Source organism: Trichosurus vulpecula, chromosome 8 (genome assembly GCF_011100635.1).
Source record: "Trichosurus vulpecula isolate mTriVul1 chromosome 8, mTriVul1.pri, whole genome shotgun sequence".
Lineage (NCBI taxonomy): Eukaryota > Metazoa > Chordata > Mammalia > Diprotodontia > Phalangeridae > Trichosurus > Trichosurus vulpecula.
Window position 1 is genome coordinate 193,714,828 of NC_050580.1, and position 22,469 is coordinate 193,737,296.

Consider the following 22,469-nt stretch of genomic DNA (forward strand, 5'->3'; position numbering starts at 1 on the left):
ACATTGTGAATGGATAAAGAGATGGGCCAAGAATTAAATATGTTAAAGATAGCTGGTTGGATTGCTTTTGAGAAGTTGTGCTGGGCTTTTAATGATCTCAGGCTGCTTCCTGACACAAAAACCCATCTTTTTAGCACCATTTTTCTTTTGGTTTTGCCGTACTACTGCAAGCAGTAGAACATTACAATCTCCAAAGATTCAAAATTACAGGTGACCTGAAAAGCGATAGAGAGATGCATGGTGTTTATAAGTGGGTCACAGTTTTTTTTATAAACGATGACCTCTGTTTACAAAAAAGTGGCATAAAGGATATCCTCCAGGAGATGGCTCATTAGAAAAGAAGATGGGTTAAGACAATTGACACTCAGAATAATGAAATGGCACTTAACTATCATTTTGAAAAACTTATTTTTTCCCCTCGTTATAGCCCTTCTTTTAAAAGAAAATTTTTAAACTAGGACTTTTTGAATTATTTATTTCATAAGTTTTTAAATCAAATTTTTTGTGTTTTATTTATCCTTTATCTTGACAAGGTCTGTTCATTGATTTCCATTCAGTATGTAGTCACTCCCTCTCATCTACTTAATTATGCACATAATGCCCCTCATTTAGAAGGGGTTTTGTTCCTTAACTTTGTAGGTAACTGTACATTTGTTAGACTTTACACCATTTGGGAGGTGATAACTGCTGGCCGGTAGAATTTTATTGTGGTGAATTGATCTGCTGCAGCAGCTCCTGAATTTTTGAGCAATTTATTGAAATGGTTATTGTTCATGAGTTGCTTGCTCTGTGATGAATTTGGTAGCTCCACATAAGTGGGGATATAAAGACCAAGAAAATAGATCTACATACACTGAAGACTTAACAACACTTCAGGTTTTGGTTTTCTTAGGAGATGACTTGAATTATTGAACTTTTCAAAAACAATTTTTTTCATGTTTCTTAAATTTCATTTATCTTGCTTGGATTTCTGAAACTTGATAGCAGTATGATTTATTTCAGCAACTTGAAATCCTTCATGAGATTCAGAGAAGGAAAGAAGAGAAAAGAGAAGAGAAAAAAAGGAAAGAAATGGCAAAGCAGGTACTAAAAATTACCTTTTCTATTAATCATTACTGGGACAGATGGTTTAGTACATTTAAATTAATATTTGCTGTTAATGAAGAGTTTCCCTTTTATTTTTGTTTATCACAGATGACATCACAGTGATAGTGTGTGTAATTTTATAAAGGAAATTAAGCATGGCCTCTTCCAACTTTAAACCTCTCATCCTGTGTCAGAATTAGAAGGGACCTCAGAGGCTTCCTACCCCACTACCCTATATGTTGTCAAGAATCACATGAACAGGAGCTCTCACAAATAGTTATCTAGCTTTTGATTGAAGACTTTTTAGCAAGAGAGAACCCACTGCCTCTTTCTAGGCAGCCCATACCACTTTCGATTAGTTCTTACTGGTAGAAAGTTTTTCTTTATATCAAAACCCAATCTGCATCTCTGTAATTCCTTTCCACACCCTCACTATTCATAGGTCTGCCCTCTGGAGTAAAGCAGAAAGTCTCTAATTTTTTTTTCCCCATGATAGTCCTTTAGATACTTGAAAACAGCTGTCATGCCCCTTCTCCAGGCTGAACATCACTAGTGTCTTTGATTGACCCATATAAGAATAAACATATTTTTGGTTCTCCAAAAGTGCAGTGTGGAGTGGAGGAGTGGGAAGGAACAACAAATGTGAAGCCAAGACCTGGTTCTAATGTATAGATATAGATAGCATAAATATAAAGTGAATACAAATATATACAAAGTCATTACATAGAAGGTATGTTGGCAGGGAGGACATTAACAGTGAGGGGGGACCAGGAAAAGTTTCATGAAGAAGGTGGTACTTTAGCTGCATCTTAAAAGAAGAGAAGGAAAAGCATTCCTGACATTTGGGAGACTATTGCAAAGGTACAGAGAAAGGAGATGGAGCATCATATATGAAGAACAGAGAGAAGTCTAGTTTGGCCAGATCAGAGTGTGGGAGGGGCAGCTTCCTTATCTGTAAAATGAGTATATAGCACTTATCTCCCAGGGTTGTTGTAGGGATAAAATGAGATAAAAAGCACTATATTAATGTTTTTATTAATTATTATCATCATTATTCAAAGACAGGTTGGGGCCAGGTTGTGCAAGGCTTTAAATGTTAAATAGAGGAGTTTATACTTCACCCTAGAGGCAGTAAGAAGCCATTGAAGGGAATTGATTAGAGGAGTCATGATCGGATTTGTGTTTAAGGAAAATTACTTTGGCAAGAGGATGGAGGATGGACTAGGGTAGTGAGAGACTGGAGTCAAGAAGACTGACTAGAAGGCCATTTCAATAATCTAGGCTAGGAGTGATGAGGGCTTTAACTAAGGTGGTGATTGTGTGAATGACATAATAAGTCAGAAGCAAGAGATGTTGTTCAAGTAGAAATAGCAAGATTTGACAACTGATTGGATGTTTGGGGTAGAAGAAATGTGGTGTCTCAGATAATATCAGAGTTATGAGCCTGGGCAACTGGAAGCATGGTGGTACCTTCAACAGAAATAGGGAAATTTGGAAGAAGGAAGAGTAGGGATAGGGAGGAGGATGAGTGTTGAGTTTGATGTTTTCAGGACATCCAGTTTGAAATACACAATAAGCAGTTGGTGATACAGGACCTCAGGGAAGAGACTAAGGCTGTATCTATAGATATGGGAGTCATCTGAATAGAGGTGATAGTTAAAACCATGGGAGCAAATGAGGTTATTTAGAAAGAGAAAGGAGAGAAGAGAACCTAGGACAGAACTTTGAGAAATACCCACAGTTAGGAGGTGACAAGGATGATGATCCAGCCTAGGAAACTGAGAAGGAGCTGTTAAAAAGGTAAGAGGTGAACCAGGAGAGAGAATAATATCATGAAAACCCAGAGAAAAAAAAATATACAGAGGAGGTTAGTCAGCAGTGTCATGCAGCAAATTAGTGGAGAAGGGTGAACACTATGAAAAGACTATTGGATTTGGCAATTAAGAGGTCATTGGTAATTTCAAAGAAAGTAGTTTTAGTTGAGTGATGAGGTTGGAATGAGAATGAGATTGTTGTTAAACCTGTAAGTTAGGTTTAAGTGACCTAAACTGGAGGAGAACTGACAGATGTTGTGATGAAAAGAGAGCTAACATGTAATCTTAACTGAAAAACAGAAATTTATTTCTAAGTATGTTTTGATAATCATCTCTGGATTTCTAAATCAAGTGCTTTGTCTTTTCCTATCCTGGGACTAAAGATTTAATATTTTTCTGTTTTTGAGATTAAGCAATCCAGATATAATTTCTATCAATATGTTTCTTTTCTAGGAACGCTTGGAAATTGCCAATTTAGCAAACCAAGATCATAACTCCAGGAAAGACCTAACTGGTTACAAACCATCTGTCAATATCAATGGAGGTGCCCTAGACCATGCAGGCCATGTTAAACACCGTGCAAACTCCACAGGGAGATCAAAGTATGTACCTAGTATTTCTGGTGTGGGAGGATGTACCTTGATCTATAGTGAGCTTTTTTTTTTTTTTTTTAAAGATTCAGGGGCTGAGAGGGGGATTATATAATTTATCATTTGGAGGGTGTCCTATTCAGTGACAGTGTAGAAGTAAATTATCAGTGTCATCAGTTTTTAAGATTCAAATATAACCTATAAATACAGTGTTATAATTAGGAAAAATTCTGCTTTCTAACTAACATTTTTTAAACCTACACTGACTCATTCCTAATAGAAAACTTCATTAAAGGCCACACTTTGAAGTATCCCAATTATGTTTCTAATTCCAGTTCAGTCTGCCTTTTAAATACTCAAATACTATAGAAGAGATTTTTTTAAAATAAAATTTTCCTTGGTCTGGATGATCAATAACAAATTTCACAATATATGATTTTTCCTTTCTAACCTTTTGAACAAGCAACATAAATTTGGGGAATTTTATAGGGTAAGTACAAGTACCTCTTAATTTACAGGGCCCCTTACATAAGAATGACTGTCCCAGAACAGGATTGACCTTGTTAAGGCCACCAGAACTCTTCTTCCTACTTTCTTTTTGGATGCTGTAAAGTTTCTATAGCCTAGTTCAGGGAGAAGGAACAAGAAGTCAGTGTTCCCACTATCTAGGGCTGCATTTGGGTGGGAGTATTTCCTGGCCTCCTGATTTGGGACACAGAAGGAGATTTACTGTAGAAATGGAGTTATAAATGTGAAGTATAGTTTCAGAGCTTTCAGTTGTACAGCTTTCTAACAGGGAAAGAGTAATTCTTTCACAGAAATAGAATATGAGAGAGAAATGTGTGTTCCTGTTGGCCATTAAACAAGCTAATCAAGAGATGAACACAGGCCTATCCATGGGAGCTACAGAGTCTGAAAGTGGGACTCATCCTTAAAGCCCTCTGTCCTGGGCTTCATTAATCTCATCCCTACCCTGCTCACTGCTGGACCTTATATCTTTATATCTTCCAGTTGCTCTACTTTCCTTTAGTATCTAGTATCCATTGGAGGCTATATTACTTTGCACTTGTTGAACAAGTACTAGAAATACCTCATGTTACTTCAATTGAATTTCAATTCAGTTGAATTTCCCAAATGTGAATGGTATGTCTTAGGCAAAGTTTTTCCATTTCTTGGGTATCCTTAGTGGAGAGTAATACATAAAATATTAGTAGACTCATAGAATTGTTAAGTGAATGGCCTAGTGGATAAAAAGTTGGCCTTGAAGCCAGGGATATGTGGGTATGAGTCCCATCTCTGGCACACACTAGCTGTGTGACTCTGGGCAAGATGCTTAACCTCTCATGCTCTAGACAACTTTCTAAGGCTGTAAAGGTACTGCCTGCATTGGTATAGGGAGTTTCCTCACCTGAGAATTCCCCGTACCAGAGGTATCCAACTAAGGGCCCATGCTGCCTGCAAACTGTAGTTGGGAAATGTTTAACAAAGCAAATAAAAATACAGTACAACACAGATAATGTTAATTTGTGGTTTTCTAAGTCAATATGTAGCTCAGCAGGAATCAGTTTCTAGTTGTTTGATACCTGGAATCTAGTCCCTATCCCTATCAATAGATTTATCAGAACTAGAACCTTAAAGACATTTAAGTCTAACTCATTTATTTTAGAGATTGGGAATCTGAAGCCAGAGAAGTTAAATGACTTTCCCAGGATCACATGACCAGTCTGCCAGTTAGGGACAGGTTTAGAACATTCAAGACTCTCAGTCTATTGCTCATTCTGCTACCTCACATGATACTTAATGAATGATCATTACCTGACTAATGGCCTTTACCGGCAACTTCAGTAATGCTAAGTTCACCTGAGAAGAGAGGATTGAACAAATGCACGGTAATGTCGTAGAATACCATGGAATAGTTTATCAGAAGTAGGCCGTCCAGAGCTTCTTAGATAGATAGAACCTACAAGAAATTGAATATGCCGGTGCTCGTCTCATGTTATTTCGTGCTTGTCTCATCCTATTTTCTTTGCGTATTTGCAGTCTCAGCTAAATTGTAATCTACTTCCAACCATCTTGGTGTCCATCAAAGTATTTACCACAATGTCTTAAATATACTAGATATTCAGTATTTGTTGAATAAAATTGGAAAAAGCAGGGAAAAAGCTCTCCTTTCTCACTGAAGATACGTGTATGTCAAAATGTAGCCGTTAAAAATGATTTGCACTTTCTTGATTAACTAATAGTAAATACTAGGAAATACATCACATGACTAGTCCTTTTCTTTCTTTACTCTTTATCTTTTTCCTTGCATTCATAGATTTCTCTGCTTTGCCCGTGTCAAGGGAATCAAACCTTTTAATTCCCATTCTTACAACCAAACATAAGATCATCTGTTTTTGTAAGCTAATTGTGTCTCTGCCAGTTGTAATAGGAGTCAGTGTTGGATGGGGGTGGGGAAAAAACTTGTAGTCTTTTGGCCTTTTTGCGTATTCATCTAAATAAATACAAACCACAAGAGAATCTAAGTTAAGGGATTATTTCATTCTTTTTATTTGTACTCCTAGTACCTAACACAGTAGACTTAGGAAATAATGGTTAATTTTTTAAAAAATAACCAATTTAACTTTTTTTGAATTAGTCAACAAGTAATTTATTAAGCACACACTGTATGCCAGGCCTGGTGTCAGTCTTTGGGGATACAAGTACAGAGAAATGGCATAGCAAACATTGACTTAGTTAAGAAAAATGGTTTTGATTTTTCTAGGATTATATGTAACAACTTTTTTTCCTTTACTACTAGAGCAGTGATTATAATGCAGTTATATAAAATGACTCCACTGTTTAAAGTGTGCAACATTGAACCTGCTGTTTCCTTAAAAATAAAATAACAATAAACACTTGGTCTATTAGAGAAGACCTCTGTTGGTGTTTTCCACAAACTATGATTTATTGTCTTGGACAGATTTCTACTTTATAGTTCATAATATTACAACATGTGGGAGTCTGCTAAAAAATAATAATAAATAGGGTTTAAACAATGGCAAACACAAGGAAGAGATAGACCTTGAATCGTTAAGTATAAGACCAGACAAGTGATGCACATTTGTTTTTGTGTCTTGTGAAGAAAATGCAATAACTATTTTGCATTGTTCATATGATTACTAGTGCCCACTATTATCTGTGACATGACAGGGACTTTTTTAGAGAAAACTCTGGCTTCTAATGAAAAAAGCTTCCTCAACTCAGATATAATGACAAGAGCTAAGGGCCAGATGAATCTGGGTGCTGATACTAGCCGTGTCACTCACTGACTGGGACCTTGTAGAAGTACCTTAATTTCTCTGTGCTGTAAGTCATATAAAGTTCAGGAAAACTCCTCCCTGATAACCCTGCCTTCTTCATAAAATTAATGGCCTACCAATGTGATCTAAAGCACTTCGAAGTCCTCAGAAGCAAAAAGCTACATAAACATAGTTCCTGGTGTTGGCTTCAGTCATATACTGCACTTATGATCCCCTAGGTTCAAAGGAGGGCTCAGAGGCCCAGAATGACCAGATTATATGCTGAATTTCATGGTTGGGTGATATCAGATCACCTCCCAGCTTCAGTTTGTTCATCTCTAAATTTGGGGCGGTAATAGTTCTTTGCATAAGGTTTTTAGGCTTTTGAAATTTGAATTCTCATAACTATAGAGCCCTTTGTACTTCTGTATGTATTGGAAGGACCTCATCTATTTAGAGGACAGTAGTACATTTAGTAAACTGTGAGTTACTTTTAACAAAGATTTCTTTCTGAACTGGATTGGTTTCATTAATCCTTATTGAGTCAGGATAACTAATGTAGTCTGGATAAACTCTTGCATATCTTGGCAAAGGCCAATTTACTCATTGGGCCTTCACTTTGGAAGGATTACTCAACACTCTCAAATTTGGTTTGGCTCCCCAAACCAGCCAAACTAAAATAAGGTTCTTGGAGGAGATAATTGGGACTTGTCCCTTAAGAATTATGTAAATGACAGTCATAAAATCCCACTGGTGCTAATGAGACCCATAAAATATTTTCCAAGTGTCTATCCTATTTTAGAATTGTAGAAGTTCCATAGTACTATGTTAGGAATGAGGGGGGACAGCTCTATTATCAAAAGAACAAATTTAATTTATTTTCGTGACTTTGTTTATCTGTCTTTTGGGGGTTAAGTATTGAAATCATCCTTTAAGCCCTTCATTCTAGGTTGAACTTTGTGAAAAGAAATGATTTAGAGAGAGACTTTTATAGTTCCTTCTAGCTTTAGAGGTCTGATCCTGGGGTAACAACAGAGGATCTTGGGAGTTTCATAGCTATATATCTGAGCAAACCCCAAACTCCTTCAGGGAATCAAGAATGATAAAGCAGAATCTCTTCACAGTAGTGATCATAACAAAAATGTAGCTAAAACTACATTGAACCCAATGTTTCTCACAATTCACTTCAACAAAGACTGTCTCTTTAAATAGGCCATTCATTCAGCAAACATTAAGCGCTTACTGTGTGGTAGATGATTTACGCGAGACATCTCTTCTACCTCTTTAGAGCTTACAGCTTAGTAGGAGATAAGACAAACACATTTAACAAGTGCATCAGAGAGGTGCAAAAGAAAGTGTTATATTAAGTCTGCGGGAGGTGGGATGAGGAATCAGGGAAGGCTTACTGAAAGATACCTGTCAGGTGGCTATTGCTGCATAAGATAGATGGTAATAAAAGCCTGTACAATGGAAGTGGCAATAGGAATAAAGAGGAAGGAATAGATCTTAGAGAGATGTTATGAAGTTGGAATTGACAGGACTTCCTAGTAGATTGGATATGAGATATGAAGAAGAAAGAGTAAAAAGTAACTCTAAGGTTTTAAGCATAAGGGTCATGAGAACTGGTGTTTCCACATAAAGGATTAGTGAAGTATAGAGGAAAGATAAGCCTGGATTTGGATATGTTAAGTTTGATGTGATAGTAGGATATTTGTGTAGAGGTCCCTTAGGCAGTTAAAAATGTGTAATACCCAGAAGAGAGGTGAGGCCTGTAGCTTTAGATTTGGAGTCACTTTTACAAGGTAGTAATTAAAGCTGTGGTGATTTTCTAAAAGGGCAGCTAGATGGCACAGTGGATAGAATGCTGTGCCTGGAGTCAGGAAGACCTGAATCTGATCTCAGATACTTACAAGCTATGTGACCCTGGGCAAGTTACTTAACCCTGTTTGCCTCAGTTTTCTCATCTGTAAAATGAGCTGGAAAAGGAAATGGCAAACCACTCCAGTATCTTTGCCAAGAAAACCCCAAATAGTGTCACGAAGAGCCAGACATGACTGAAGCTACTGAATAACAAGCTTGCTAAAGAGATGAGCATGTAGGAAAAAACAGGGGGCCAAGGAAAGTTTCGAGGGAAACACCCACATTAAAGGATTGGGAAGAGGATTAGGAGCCAGTGAAGGAGTCAGAGTAAAAAGTGAAAGAAGAACCAAGAGTGTTTTGTGTCTGAAGTCAGAGGAGGCAAGAATATCCAATAGAAGTGTGGTCAACAGTGGCATATCTTAAACAGAGCTCAGGAAGGATGAAGATTGGAAAAAAAAGCTATGGAATATGGCATGGAAAAAGCTATGGAATATAGGAGGTCACTGGTGGCCTTTGAGAGCAGTTTTTGGCCAAATTGTGATGGCAAAAGCCCATCTGGAAAGTGTTTAGAAGAGAGTAGGTGATGAAGTAGTGGAGTCAATAGGTGGAGAACTTTTTCCAGAATTTTAGGGAGAAAAGTGGGACAGTAGTCAAATGGGAAAAGAAGTGTTTTGGAAAGATCTTTTTAAAATTGGGTAGACCTAGATATGGTTGTACACAGGTGGGAAGGAGCCAAGGGGGAGGGAAAGATGGACAATTCATACAAAAGTGGGGATCGTTGTTTAAACTAGGTTCCAGAGAAGTTAGAAAGAAGTAGGATCAAAGACTTAGGAATATCTCCTCTTTTGTAACCAGAAAATTTTTTGATAAGAAGTTTTGAGGAATGGAAGATGAGAACTGAGGCCCCTTAGCCTTCTTAGTGAAGTAAGGGGCTAGGTCATTTGCTTAAAGTGGATCAGGATTGGTTGAGGGACAATGAGGAGAACAGAGTTTTAGAACAGATCGTATGGGGAGTGTGATAGAAGAGAGCTGTATTAAGGGGTCAGCCAAGAATATATATACTATAAATTTGTAGTAGGTGAAATCAGCTCCATCATATGACTTTGTCTAGATATATTTTGCAGCTTGGGAGCAGAATTTGATAAAGCAAATGATAAAGTTGTCCAAGGATGAGAACTCACAGGCCAAGAATATTAGAAAATTAGGAGGGTGAAGTTTTCTACATCAGTAACTAGTGAGACATTAAAGTGGCAGACCATGACATCATTTCTGACTATGGAGATAATTAAAACCAGAATCCCAGAGATAGAATACAGGTGGATCAAGTAATCAGAGATCTGAGAAGAGTGAAGAACTTTAGTGAGAGGTTGAAGATTTTAGGGGTGGGGGAGAGAGATGTGAGGTTTCCATGTAGTGGAGAAGATAGAATCAAGGGTTGGTCTGGCAAGGGAAACAGTCCCGGTATTATCAGATACTGGAGGAAAGAAGAGAGTGGGGGATATCAAGGAGCTTTGAGAAAAAGAGATAAAAAGGCAAGTTCATATCAGATGGCTTCAATTTCCTAGGGAAAGTGTCTTAAGGTGTCTAGGTGAGTGTCTTAAGGAGAAAAAAAGATTTGGAAAAACTTTTGTGGGAAGTGAGATAGGGAATGGATTGGAGAGAATAAAAGGATTGCCTTACTTCAGTAAGAGCTTAGTTGAAGTTAAATAACATGAACTTATAATGTACCCAGTCAGCACAGTGTGGCTTTCTCCTGCTTCCTCCAACAACACATGAGTAGAAACAGGATGTGGAGTAATTAGAGACTGAGAAAGTACTGAGGGGTGGTAGGGATTGGAGGTCGGGTTTAGGAGAAGTCAAGAATAAGGAGAAATGGAATGTTAGGAGGTTATGGACATGGAGGAATGTCAAATTTCTTAATTAGAAAAGTGGAACATTTATGGGTAATAGTGAGATAGTAACATTACACTATTATTTTTACTATGGATGTGGAATGAAGGAGTGAAGATGGAATAAAGGAGTAGGTCATGGGATTGAAGAAAGCTGAAGAAGTGGGAGTTCAGGGAATCTAAGGAAGCATCAACCTGTTTAAATTTCAGTAAGAAAGTTAATCCCAGACATATACAATGCTTATAGGGTCATACTTAACTGAATTTTAATTGATCATAATTAGTGTATGTCTGTGTATTTGTTTACATGTATATGGGCATATATTTTATATATGTAACAATTCTACAGCCATATGTAGATGATTTTTGCGTTATCTGGTGTTTCATCTTATCATTGCTTCTCTTTGCCTCCATTAGCACACAATTAAAGTTAATTATACATAATCAGTGTCTGCCCAGCCGTCTAAATATTCTTTGTTTATTTACTTCAGTGTTACTCTAAAATTAAGATCTCAAACAGGAATCAAATCTAATTTTTTTTTAGTGTCTTTCATAGTGCCTGGACCTTTAAAATGCATTTTAATGCAGATTACCAAGCAGCTTGAAATAGAACAAAACATCCAGCCAGTTAGTGGGCTTGTAATCAAATCTGAAAAATGGACTTATATATAGAACTGAAAGATAAATTTAAATATATTCGTTAAAAGCTGTTATTATTAGAGGAAAGAGCATCTTTTTTATAAATCATTTAGGAAGTGTGATAGTAGTATAATTCAATGGTAGCAAATTCAGATAGATACAGATCCCTGTGGGCTGCATGTTGACTTAGAAAATCACAAATTAATGTTATCAGTGTTGTATTTTATTTTTATTTATTTTGTTAAACATTTCCCAATTACACTTTAATCTGGTTCAGTTTGCACTGAGAATTTTGCTGGCCTTGAGTTTGACACCACTGGTGAAGAGAGCATCCTCAAAATGCATAAAATTCATTTTGCATCTTCTCTTTTGGAATGTATTTTAAAGATGTAGTTTGTTATCAGTTATTACTAAGGACATAAGAATTATTGCAAGATGTCTTTTATTGTTGCAATCCACCCCTCCCCCACAGTAGGTAAAGAGTTAGGGATATAGAGGGGAAATCTTTGCTTTGCTCCACTATTTAAAGCCCTAGATGGCTCAATAATAGTGTGACACAGAACACAGCTTCTTCAGGGCCAAGAGAGCTATGGGACATGTCCTCACTTCCTCAAGTAGGAAGAGATCAGAACTTACCTTCCAAGGTGATTTCCTTCAAGAGAAACCTTTATCAGGAAGTATATAAGCATATGTTCTGGCGTGTTGGTTAAAAACTTAGTCTTTTTTTAGTTACTTTTAGTTACTTTTTTCATGCCTTATATTTCTTACAGCATTTTAGAAAATGTGAAGAAATTAAATCCTTTATCTGAAATAAAATATTGGAGAATAGGTGCATAGATAATGCTATGTACAATGCCATCCTTCATATTTTAAATGGCCTTCATAGTGAAGCCAATTTCAGATTGACATGTAGATATAAAAAGACGTGTGTGATTGTTGCTTTTTCTACAACACTATGAACATAACTTGTTAACTTTTTGCTTAGTAACATTGGTTTCCATTCCATTGTATGGCTGTACCTCATTGACTGGGACAGCTCAAATCAACCTCATTTGCACAATTTATAAATCATCTTAATTACTTGCACTACTTGAATGGGGATAGGTAGGAAATCAGATTCCAAATGAATGGGTTTTCCGTGTTTAATGCTAAATTGAAGGAAAATCATTGTCCAAATTTATTTTTAAGGCGAGAACGTCAATATTCTATATGTAGTAGTGAAGATTCTCCTGGCTCTTGTGAAATCCTGTATTTCAGTATGGGTAATCCTTATCAGCTCACGGTGCACAAAGGGAAATGTATTGGTGAGTAAAATAGCTACATCCATTTATTTTAAGGACCAAAAATGGCCATAAAGAAGAATGGTAGGATGATGATGATGATTGACACAGATAGATAACCCTTTAAATTTGGGACAGTGCTTTCTATTCTTTATCTCATTTGACCCTCACAACAACATGAGGGAGGTACTGCTGGCCTTATCCTCATAACACTGATTACATCTTGAGTGGCATTGTGGTCTTATAAAAGGAACTCTGGACTGATGAGAAAAGTCCAGAGAAGAGTTCTTTCTATTCTTGCCTATCCTTGGTTCATAGTGTAACTTAGGATTTCTTGAAATAGAGCTCTGGAAAACCAGGCTTAGATAAAGTGTATTGAGATTCAAATGGAGCTACTTGACCGTACCTTAAATCACTCTGGCTCTGGTCCCAGCCCAACCCTCACTTAGTCATAATTTGAGTTTTGATGGTTCAGACTGAGTATAAAGGCAATTGTTTCTATTTTAGGCAGAAACCCTAAGGGTTTTTTCCCTCCTAGATTGATTTTTTTAAGTAGTCAAACTAGGCCATCTTTTGCCGCAATTCGTAAGAATCACTGAATGGCTCTTTCCTCAGATAAACTGAGACCTGGGAAAGGCCTTAGCTTAAAAAGACCAAGGTCTCCCACTACATCTGCAGCCATCTCCAGTTGTCCTGACCTATGTCTTGCCACTGGACTCAGATGATTCTGGAGGAGAGAATGAGGCTGATGACTTTGCACAGTCCTGCCTCACTTAAATCCAATTAACTTGCAAGTCCAGACATCACCTTGCTGTTGTCACTGGTCCAGACAAAATCTAGAATCATGATAACAACAACAATAGTGTAATTTGAGGCAAATCTCTTTGACGTTCTCTGGGGCTCATTTTCTCTCTCTACAAGAAAAAGATAGTAATCTGTGTTCTTGGGAATGTATTAGAACAAGTTAGATAATAGATTTTAAATTATCTGAGTTTTTTGAAAGGAGAGTATACAATAATACTAAATATAATGTATTAGCCAATTTTAATTTCAGTTATTAGGATTACCATGCATCTGCTGCTGACAAAATAATTTGCATGTTAATATGAGTTTTTATTGTCCCATAGTAATGACCATGAAGTACGTTTTTCACAAATTGATGATATCAGCCTGTTTACCTTTTTTTCTGGTATATTAGGGATCTGAATAGGAGGTTCCAGTTTTGGTTAGGTTTTATTTAGCAATTTCTAAAAAGATTATCCTCTGGAACTATACTTCTTGAGTAATGTAGAATTTAATATGGTCTTTAAAGATCCATTGTCTTTGCCATGTATATGTACCTTATCTTTCTTAGCGATAAAGCCTTCTCTATATGTGATATTCTGGGAGAAGGAAGAGTTTGGATAATCCACAGATGATGCAAAAATGAATTTTAACAAACAGCTTCAAGTTTATTTTCCACCAAATTAACTTACTTGAATTTCACTTCCTTTCTTTTCTACTTCCCATTCTCCTTAAGGAGTTAAAATGAATAGCAAAATAATGAAAAAGCAGTGGGTAATCTGCAAACTTGATAATTAATTCCAGGTTAATTGAAAGTTGATTACATAGGGCCTAAAATAGTATTCTGTACACAGTGACCATTCCATACAAATTGATGACCAGTTGACTCTAGGGCAAACTTGGTATCTTTGATGAAAATGATTGGCATTGGACCTATTTGTCTGAGAGACATTTGAAATTCATAACATAAAGCCCATTGTTCATAGATCTGGGGACATCAGGGAGGTAAATTAATCCAAATCCTACTGCTCATTACTATGTCTTTGTCTGAGAGTCTCACTAGTACTCGTTACAGATTGCCTTTATTTAATACTTTAATTAGAAAGTAAATTTGCACTTTGGAGGATCTTCAAAAAACCACATTATTTCTCACAGTGGAGAATAGACTTTAAAATGTGCTTTGGTTTCCTATAAAATTGTTTAAAAAAAAAGATCGATTAATTAGCCATCATTTCCAGTTGAAAGGTTTTAAAATTTCAAAGAGAAAAATGCATGTATTAGGGATAAAATAAAACACCAAAATGGCTAGCTTATAAATCATCATTCTTAGCATACACTGGTTCATGGCAAAGTTCTATTGTTAACTGTTTTGTCTCTTCCTACTGTAGTGTGTTCTTTGGTCCTATTATTGTTCTCCTTTTTTGTTGCTAGTATTAGCCTGAAATTTCCATATAACACTGAAAATCACATTGAATGCCATACATCCTAAGTTTATAATAACTTTTACTTAAGTAACAGCATTCCTCATCCTGTGAACATTTAAGAAAATTTACCTCTGACTGCTTAGATGCTGTATTCTTTTTGTTTCATTAGCTTGTCAGTGCTAAAGAAAATTGGAATTTTCGCCCTTGGCTAAAAATTTCAGATGTCATTTGTGACACTAGACAGCTGTAATCAGTAAGTTACAAAAATGCTTCTTTTAATAACAAATCAATAAGATAACAATAGTTCATGAGTAGAATCTGCATTCTGATTATCAATTGACTCAGTATAATAATTACCCAAGTATTTAAAAAAATATGCTGTCATTTTTACTTTTTCCAAGTGGAAATAAATCATAATTATACAATAAGATAGCAATTTTTAGAACTATGTTCTTTTCCAAGGTTTAGTTCACAAAAATAAAAATGAGAACATATGCCTGTGACTAAATAAACATTCCGTCTCTTATTTTTTGCTCAAAGTAGCCACATTCAGTCACCTTTTTTGACCCCTCCCTGATACCAGTTCCTGATATAAGTAGGCAGTTGTATTTACTGGGCATGTGTTGTTTTTAAGAGGCCTGTTTTGTGTTCAGGAAACTTTCAGATTTATTAGATGGATTTTAAAATGTTCTTACTGAATGGCCTTTTTCCATGAAGTCGAGGTAATGCCCAAGATTCATTCTTTCTGCACACACTAATCAGAACAAACTTTATAGAATTTCACTATTTTCAGCTTCTCATTTTTTTTTGTTTTTTAGTGTTTTTTAGAGCATTTGTGCCCATATAAACCTCATAGGATTTCACTGTTTTCAGCATCTCAATTTTTTTCTTTTTTAGTATTTTGAGAGCATTTGTGCCAGTGTAACTGTGTGGGACCATAGCAGGATGTTGTAAATTAATTGATTATGATGTAGATAATAGAAGATGTTGGACTTGATATTCAACTTGGTGATTCCTTATCAGATTTTTTTTTCTGTCCCTCTCTCTCTTAGCTCTTTGTAAGTACTTTTCTTTATCAAACCAAAGGAAAATATAACAATGAAATTTAACTTCATTTCTCTCTTTGTTCTTTTATATACAGACAATGATGTGCAGCTTGGAAAATTAACCTATAATGCCTTGGAAACAGCCACTGGCAACTTCGTCCTCTTATATGAGTGGATACTTCAGTGGCAGGAAAAAATGGGCCAGTTCCTTACCAGTCAAGAAAGAGAGAAGATTGATAAATGCAAAAAACAGGTTGGGAATACTTTTTTCTTCATTTTTAGACTAGTGGAACATTTTAATATGCTTCTATATTGACCAAATAAAAGGATGGCCTACTAAAAATGCTTTCTATAGCAATAAGGCAAGAAAAAGAAATTGAAGGAATTAGAATACGCAGCGAGGAGACAAAACTATCACTATTTGCAGACAATCTGATGGTATACTTAGAATCTATAGAGTCAACTAAAAAGCTAGTTGAAACAATTAACAACTTCAGCAAAGTTGCAGGATGTAAAATAAACCCACATAAATAATCAGCCTTTCTATACATTACCAACAAAGTACAGCAAGAAGAGATAAAAAGAGAAATTCCATTTAAAAAACTTGAGACAGTACAAATACTTGGGAATTGGGGCAGCTAGGTGGCACAGTGAGTAGAGCACCGGTCCTGGAGTCAGGAGGACCTGAGTTCAAATTCGGCCTCAGACACTCGACATATGTACTAGCCGTGTGACCTTGGGCAAGTCACTTAACCCCAATTGCCCTGCCCCCCCCCCCAAAAAATACTTGGGAATTTACCTGCCAAGGCAAACCTAGGAGTTATATGAACACAGTTACAAAACACGTTAAACACAAACAAAATCATATCTAAACAGTTGGGGAGCTATTCATTGCTCATGGGTGGGCTGAGCCAATATGATTAAAATGACAGTTCTACCTAAATTTACTTATTCAATGCCATACCAATCAAACCATCAAAAAATGAGTTTATAGAACTAGAAAAAATAGCCACATTCATTTGGAAGAACAAAAGGTCTAAAATGTCACAGGAATCAGTTAAAAAAAAAAAACAAGTGAAGGAAGGCAGCCCAGCAGTACCAGATTAGAAACTGTATTAAAGAGTGGTAATCATGAAAAGAATCTGGCATTGGCTAAGAGGTGGATCAGTGGAATAGATTAGGTACACAATACACATGCAGAGATCTAAGCTTTTGGGACAAGAGCTCACTATTTGACAAAAATTGCTGGGAAAACTGGAAAGCAGTTTGACAGAAAGTAGGTTTAGAACAGCATCTCACACCATATGTTAAAGTCAAAATGGGTACATGGTTTATATACAAAGGGTGATATGAGCAAATTGGGGAAGCATGGAAAATTTTACCTATCAGCTCTATGGATAAGGAAGTAATATATGACCAAACAGGAGATAGAGAGGATCATGGGAAATAAAATGGATAATTTAAATTAAATTAGAAACTTTTTACACAAACAAAACCAATGCAGCCAAGATTAGAAGGCAGGCAGAAAATTGGGGAAATTTTATAGCAAATTTCTCTGATAAAGGCCTCATTTCTCAAGTATATACAGAACTGAATCAAATTTATAAAAATAAGAGCCATTTCCCAATTGATAAATGGTCAAAGGATATGAACAGGTAGTTTTCACAAGGAGAAATCAAAGCTATCTGTAGTCATACAAAAAAACTCTCTAAATCACTATTGATTAGAGAAATGCAAATTAAATAACTCTGAGGTACCACCTTATGCCTATCAGATTAGCTAACATGACAGAAAAGGAAAATGACAAATGTTGGAGAGGATATGGAAAAACTGGAACACTAATTGGTGGAGTTGTGAACTGATCCAAATATCCTGTAGAACAATTTGGAACTATGCTCAAAGGACTATAATCATATGACCTGGCAATACCATTAGTAGGTCTATATCCCAAAAAGACCAAAGAAAAAGGAAAAGGACATATACGTATAAAAATATTTGTAGCAGCTCTTTTTGTGGTGATAATTAGAAATTGAAGGGATGCCCATGGGTTAGGGAATAGGTAAACAAATTGTAGTTTATGATTTTGAAGGAATACTATTTGTGCTATAAGAAATGACAAACAAGATGGTTTCAGAAAAACCTGGGAAGACATATATGAACTGATACAAAGTGAAGTGAGCAGAACCAGGAGAACATCATACACAGTAATAGCAATAGTGTACAGTGATCAGCTGTGAATGACTTAGCTACTGCAATCAATTCAGTGATCCAAGACAATCCTGAAGGACTTATGATGAAAAGATGCTGTCTACCTTATAGAGAGGAAACTGGTAGAATCTGGGCACAGATTGAAGCATAATTTTTTCACTTTATTTTTCTTGCTTTTTTTTTGCAGCATGGCTAATATGAAAATATGTTTTTTATGATTTCACATGTATAATTGATATCAGATTTCTTGTCTTCTCAGCGGGTGGGGTAGAAGCCAGAGGGAGGGATAGAATTTGGAACTCAAATTTTTTTTAAAAATTTATCCTAAAAATAAATAAAAAAATTTTAGAGGAACCAAATAAAAGGACAGCCAAGACATCAGTACTCTGCTTTTAAGTGGGAGATTTATGAAGACAAAGAAAAGTATCTTTGATGAGCTTTTAAAAATGACTTAAAATTGAGCAGGTTAGCTATGTTTTATTATGAGCACCTAAATAGAGGATGCCTAGAGCAAATGTTGATGTATGCACTTATCTCCTTGTTTTCCCAATTCCCTGCTGCCATCCTCACCCTGCTATTGGGGATCAAAACTTTCACAGCACGTTCTACTTTTGCATAGCTTTTTCAACCTTTCACTGTTGTTCCCAGCCCCTAGTGCAAGGTCCATCTGCCAAGGTAGGCAAAAGGCAGTGGTTGGCTATTTCATGATTTTGCTTTGCAGTTTTACTCAACTGGTATGTCGCACATGGAGTTGCACCAGCCAACATCATTTTGCAAACATGTCACTGAAGATTTTAACAATACATCACACTAAAGCTTGGGATTTTCAACTAGTTCCTAGAGACCTGGCCTGCTTCTGCCCATGTGCTCAGGTTTAGTCTCTTCTTTTGGATTACTGAATATCATATAGAGGTATTAAATATCAGAAACAAACAGTTCACTGTTGATGGAAAGAGAACTAGTCTTCTGAACATGAATGGGTCTAAATCTTGGCTCTAACACTTCGGCTAAGTCAGTTTAACCTTCTTGAGCCTCAGTTTCTTCAAATGTAGAACGGAATTAATAATACTTGCATTACTACCAACTCCATAATGTTGTTCTAAGAAAAGCACTCTGTAAGCCTTGAATTGCCATATGCACGACTTATCATAAGCATTCCTATTCACAATAAAGAAATATCAAATTAATTGTTCTCCCTAGCTGCTTCTGTAATACGAAGAATAAGAGAGAATTTTTTAAATTCCTCGAGCTTTTAAAAAAAAAATTTGAACCATCTTCTACTTGTTTAATGTCATTCTCCTACTAGTTGCATTCCTGCTGCAGTCTCTTAAAGAAGGGAGAACTTTAGCTTTTGAATATCCACTATTAAACGTTTACCCTCCCCTTTTCACACACTGATTTAATTCTTTTCCACTGCTCACTTCCTCAGGGGAAATAGATTATATTTTATCTAGATGTGTTCAATACTTTTTTTAAAAAAAAGAAATTTATTGTTTTACCTCCTTCCCGCCAAACTCATATGAAAGTAGTCAGCTTTCTTAAACTAAAGTTTAGTGTTCCTGGGGAGGAAAGAGCCATTTTTCCCATCAACCTTCTAAAATACTCTTGGATGGACCCTCTGCCCCTCAGTTCCCACCCTTCTCCTGCCTCCTTCCTATACTCTAATAATTCTGATGGCACCCAACTGTATCCATTACTTTCCCCATTTTGTTGGTGTGGCAGGTCTTCTTAACTCAGATCTTTTAGCATCTAAGAAGCATGGCCCAACTATAGTATATACTTAGCATTGACCAATTTTAAGCTTTTATAGTCTGAATTTTGGCTGTCCAAGAAGGTATCTTCCATTTTTAACATTGTTGCTAATGAACTAACAACCTGTCCACAATATTATTTCACTTAAAGTCATATTTTCAAGGAACTAATTAAGACTGTTAGGTAGGGTTTGCCTACCTTTCCCTTGAAATATAATGTCAGAATTGGTTTTTAGGACAAAGAAGAACTGGCAAGAATGTGTTGTACTGAGCATAAGACATAGCATTATTTTTTCTTTTTCCTGATTGCTAATATTACACCTTTAGACTAAACTTAACCTAAACTACCTGTCTAAGTTGCATCTAAAATGGCTTGAAAATAAACTCAACAGATTTATTCCTGAGATGAGGAAGAATTGAAAATGACTTGTTTAAAAACACTAAACTGTTAACTTCTACTGTTTTGTTTTTGTTTTTAATTGAGAAAGCAATTAAGGCAGTTAATTGATGAAAATGATCTGGTGTCAAACTTTAATTCCAAAACCAAAAGTTTATAAAAAAGACCTTGACTTTTTTTGTAATATTCAAATTTGAATAAATACATCAATCTATAAATTTTGCCTCTCTTATCAGGGTGGGATGTGAACTAAATGGTTTAAGCTTTTCCCAGCTTTATCAATCTTATACCACCAATTCAGGGCTTATTCCTGCTTCTCGCTTGAAAACTCATTTTCTAAATATTTTCCATCATGAAACAAAATGGCAGTTAATTCTAACTCACACAAGATAAACTTTGTGTTTCTTCTAACCAGATTCAAGGGGCAGAAGCAGAATTCAGCTCACTGGTGAAACTGAGCCATCCAAATGTAGTACACTATCTAGCTATGAACCTCAGAGAAAAAGGCAATTCTATTGTCGTGGACATTTTAGTGGAACACGTCAGTGGTATTTCTCTCTCTACGTATCTGAGCAAAGCAGTCCCACTTCCTATTGATCAGCTACGAAGTTATGCATCCCAGCTTCTATCAGGCCTTGATTATTTGCACAGTAATTCAGTGGTTCACAAAGTCCTGAGTGCTTCCAATGTCTTGGTGGACACTGAGGGCAACATCAAGATTACAGACTACAGTATATCTAAACGATTAGCAGATATCTGCAAGGAGGACGTTTTTGAGCAAACTCGAGTTCGTTTTAGTGATGACGCTGTGCCTAACAAAACTGGGAAGAAAGGTGATGTATGGCGCCTGGGCCTCCTATTGCTTTCTCTCAGTCAGGGTCAAGAAAGTAAAGAGTATCCTGTCACCATCCCTAACGACTTGCCAGCTGACTTCCAAGACTTTCTAAAGAAGTAAGTGTCATTGACATTCTTTTTTATTGTCATGTTCAGCTATATTGATAGTACTGGTGGCACTGAGTATCCAATTTTGAAGACAAGGAAGTTGAAATGCTGCCTTAGAATCAATTTGTTGTATCACACCTTCCCTCTCCATGTGGTATGTTTTCTGTCTACTGCTAGATTACCTGTATTTCACATCAGGTTAATTCTTATATTGTTTGGTTCTCTTCAGGATTTACTGTAGTAATTTTCAAACTTTTGTGTATTCTTTTGCATAGTATCATAGACATTCAGGACTTATTGTGGTCAAATACCAATGACCTTTCTAAACAGAGAATGCCTTAGGATTGCCAGTTAGTCTTGTCTCTTCCCTCCACTTAAGGGTCTAATAGTAGGCACTCCTGTTTAGACTTAATCAGTCAGTCAGCAAACATTTTTTAAACATTTACCCTGTACCAAGCACTGTGGATACAAAGAAGGCTACAAACAGTCTATATGCCTTCAAGGAGCGCCCATTCTAAGGGTAAAGACAACATAGAGAGACAGCTGTACATACATGATACATACAAAGTAATTGGAAGGTAAGCTCAAGGGGAATCACTAGTAGTGGAGAGGAACTAGGAAAGGCCTCCTGCAGAAGGAGGGATTTGAGCCCTTGAAGAAATGTGAGGAAGCTAAAAGGCAGAGGTGAGGAGGATCATTCTACACATGGAACACACCCAGTGCAAGGGCGTAGGGTTGAGAGTGGAATTGTTTTGTACAAGGAATAGAAAGGAGACTAGTGTTACTAGATCATAAAGTACATGGAGGGGAGTAAAAGTGTAAAGACACTGGAAAGGTAAAAAAGGGTCATGTTGTGAAGACCTTTAAATGCCAAACAGAGGATTTCATATTTGATTCTGGAGGTTATAGAGAGGTTATAGAGAATCACTGGAGTTAATTGAATAGAAGACTAACATGGTTAGACTTAGGAAAATCATTTTGGCAGCTTAGTGGAGTAAGGAGAGACTTAAGTCAGAAATACCAACCAAAAGGCCATTGGAATAGTCTAGGTGAGAGGTTGTAAAGGCCTATACAAGGAAGGTGATTTTGTGAGTGGAAAGAAGGGAAAGTGTATGAAAGAAGTTGTAAAAATATAAACAATAAGATTTGATATATAGGGTTAGTATGAGAGGTACATTGGGGATGACACCAAAGTTATGACTCTGGATGACCAGAGTAAGAGGAGAGTTGAAAAGTGAGAGGTTGGGGAATAAAAATAATGAGTCCTCTGTTTTGGATATATTTTACTTGAGATTTCTATGGGATATCCATTTCAAGATTACAAAAGACAGTTGGTGATATGGAATGGAGCTCAGGAGAGAGATTAGGACTGGATAGATAGATCTGGGAATCATCTTCATGGAGGTGATCTTTGAACTCATGGGAGCCAAGGACAGAAATAGTATAGAAGAAGAAGATAAGAGGGTCCATACCAAGACT

The 22,469-nt window shown here is 36.4% G+C and overlaps 1 protein-coding gene across 2 annotated transcripts in view; it reads left to right on the forward strand.

Annotated features, from left to right (window-relative positions):
- EIF2AK4 (eukaryotic translation initiation factor 2 alpha kinase 4) overlaps positions 1–22,469 on the forward strand; it is a gene marked incomplete at its 3' end in the record, with an annotated part of 99,644 nt that overhangs the window by 20,145 nt on the left and 57,030 nt on the right. For both annotated transcript variants that reach the window (XM_036735291.1, XM_036735292.1), the window contains 5 exon segments: positions 1,003–1,083; positions 3,354–3,502; positions 12,348–12,463; positions 15,788–15,945; positions 20,464–20,999. In XM_036735291.1, coding sequence (XP_036591186.1) covers positions 1,003–1,083; positions 3,354–3,502; positions 12,348–12,463; positions 15,788–15,945; positions 20,464–20,999 — 1,040 coding nt within the window.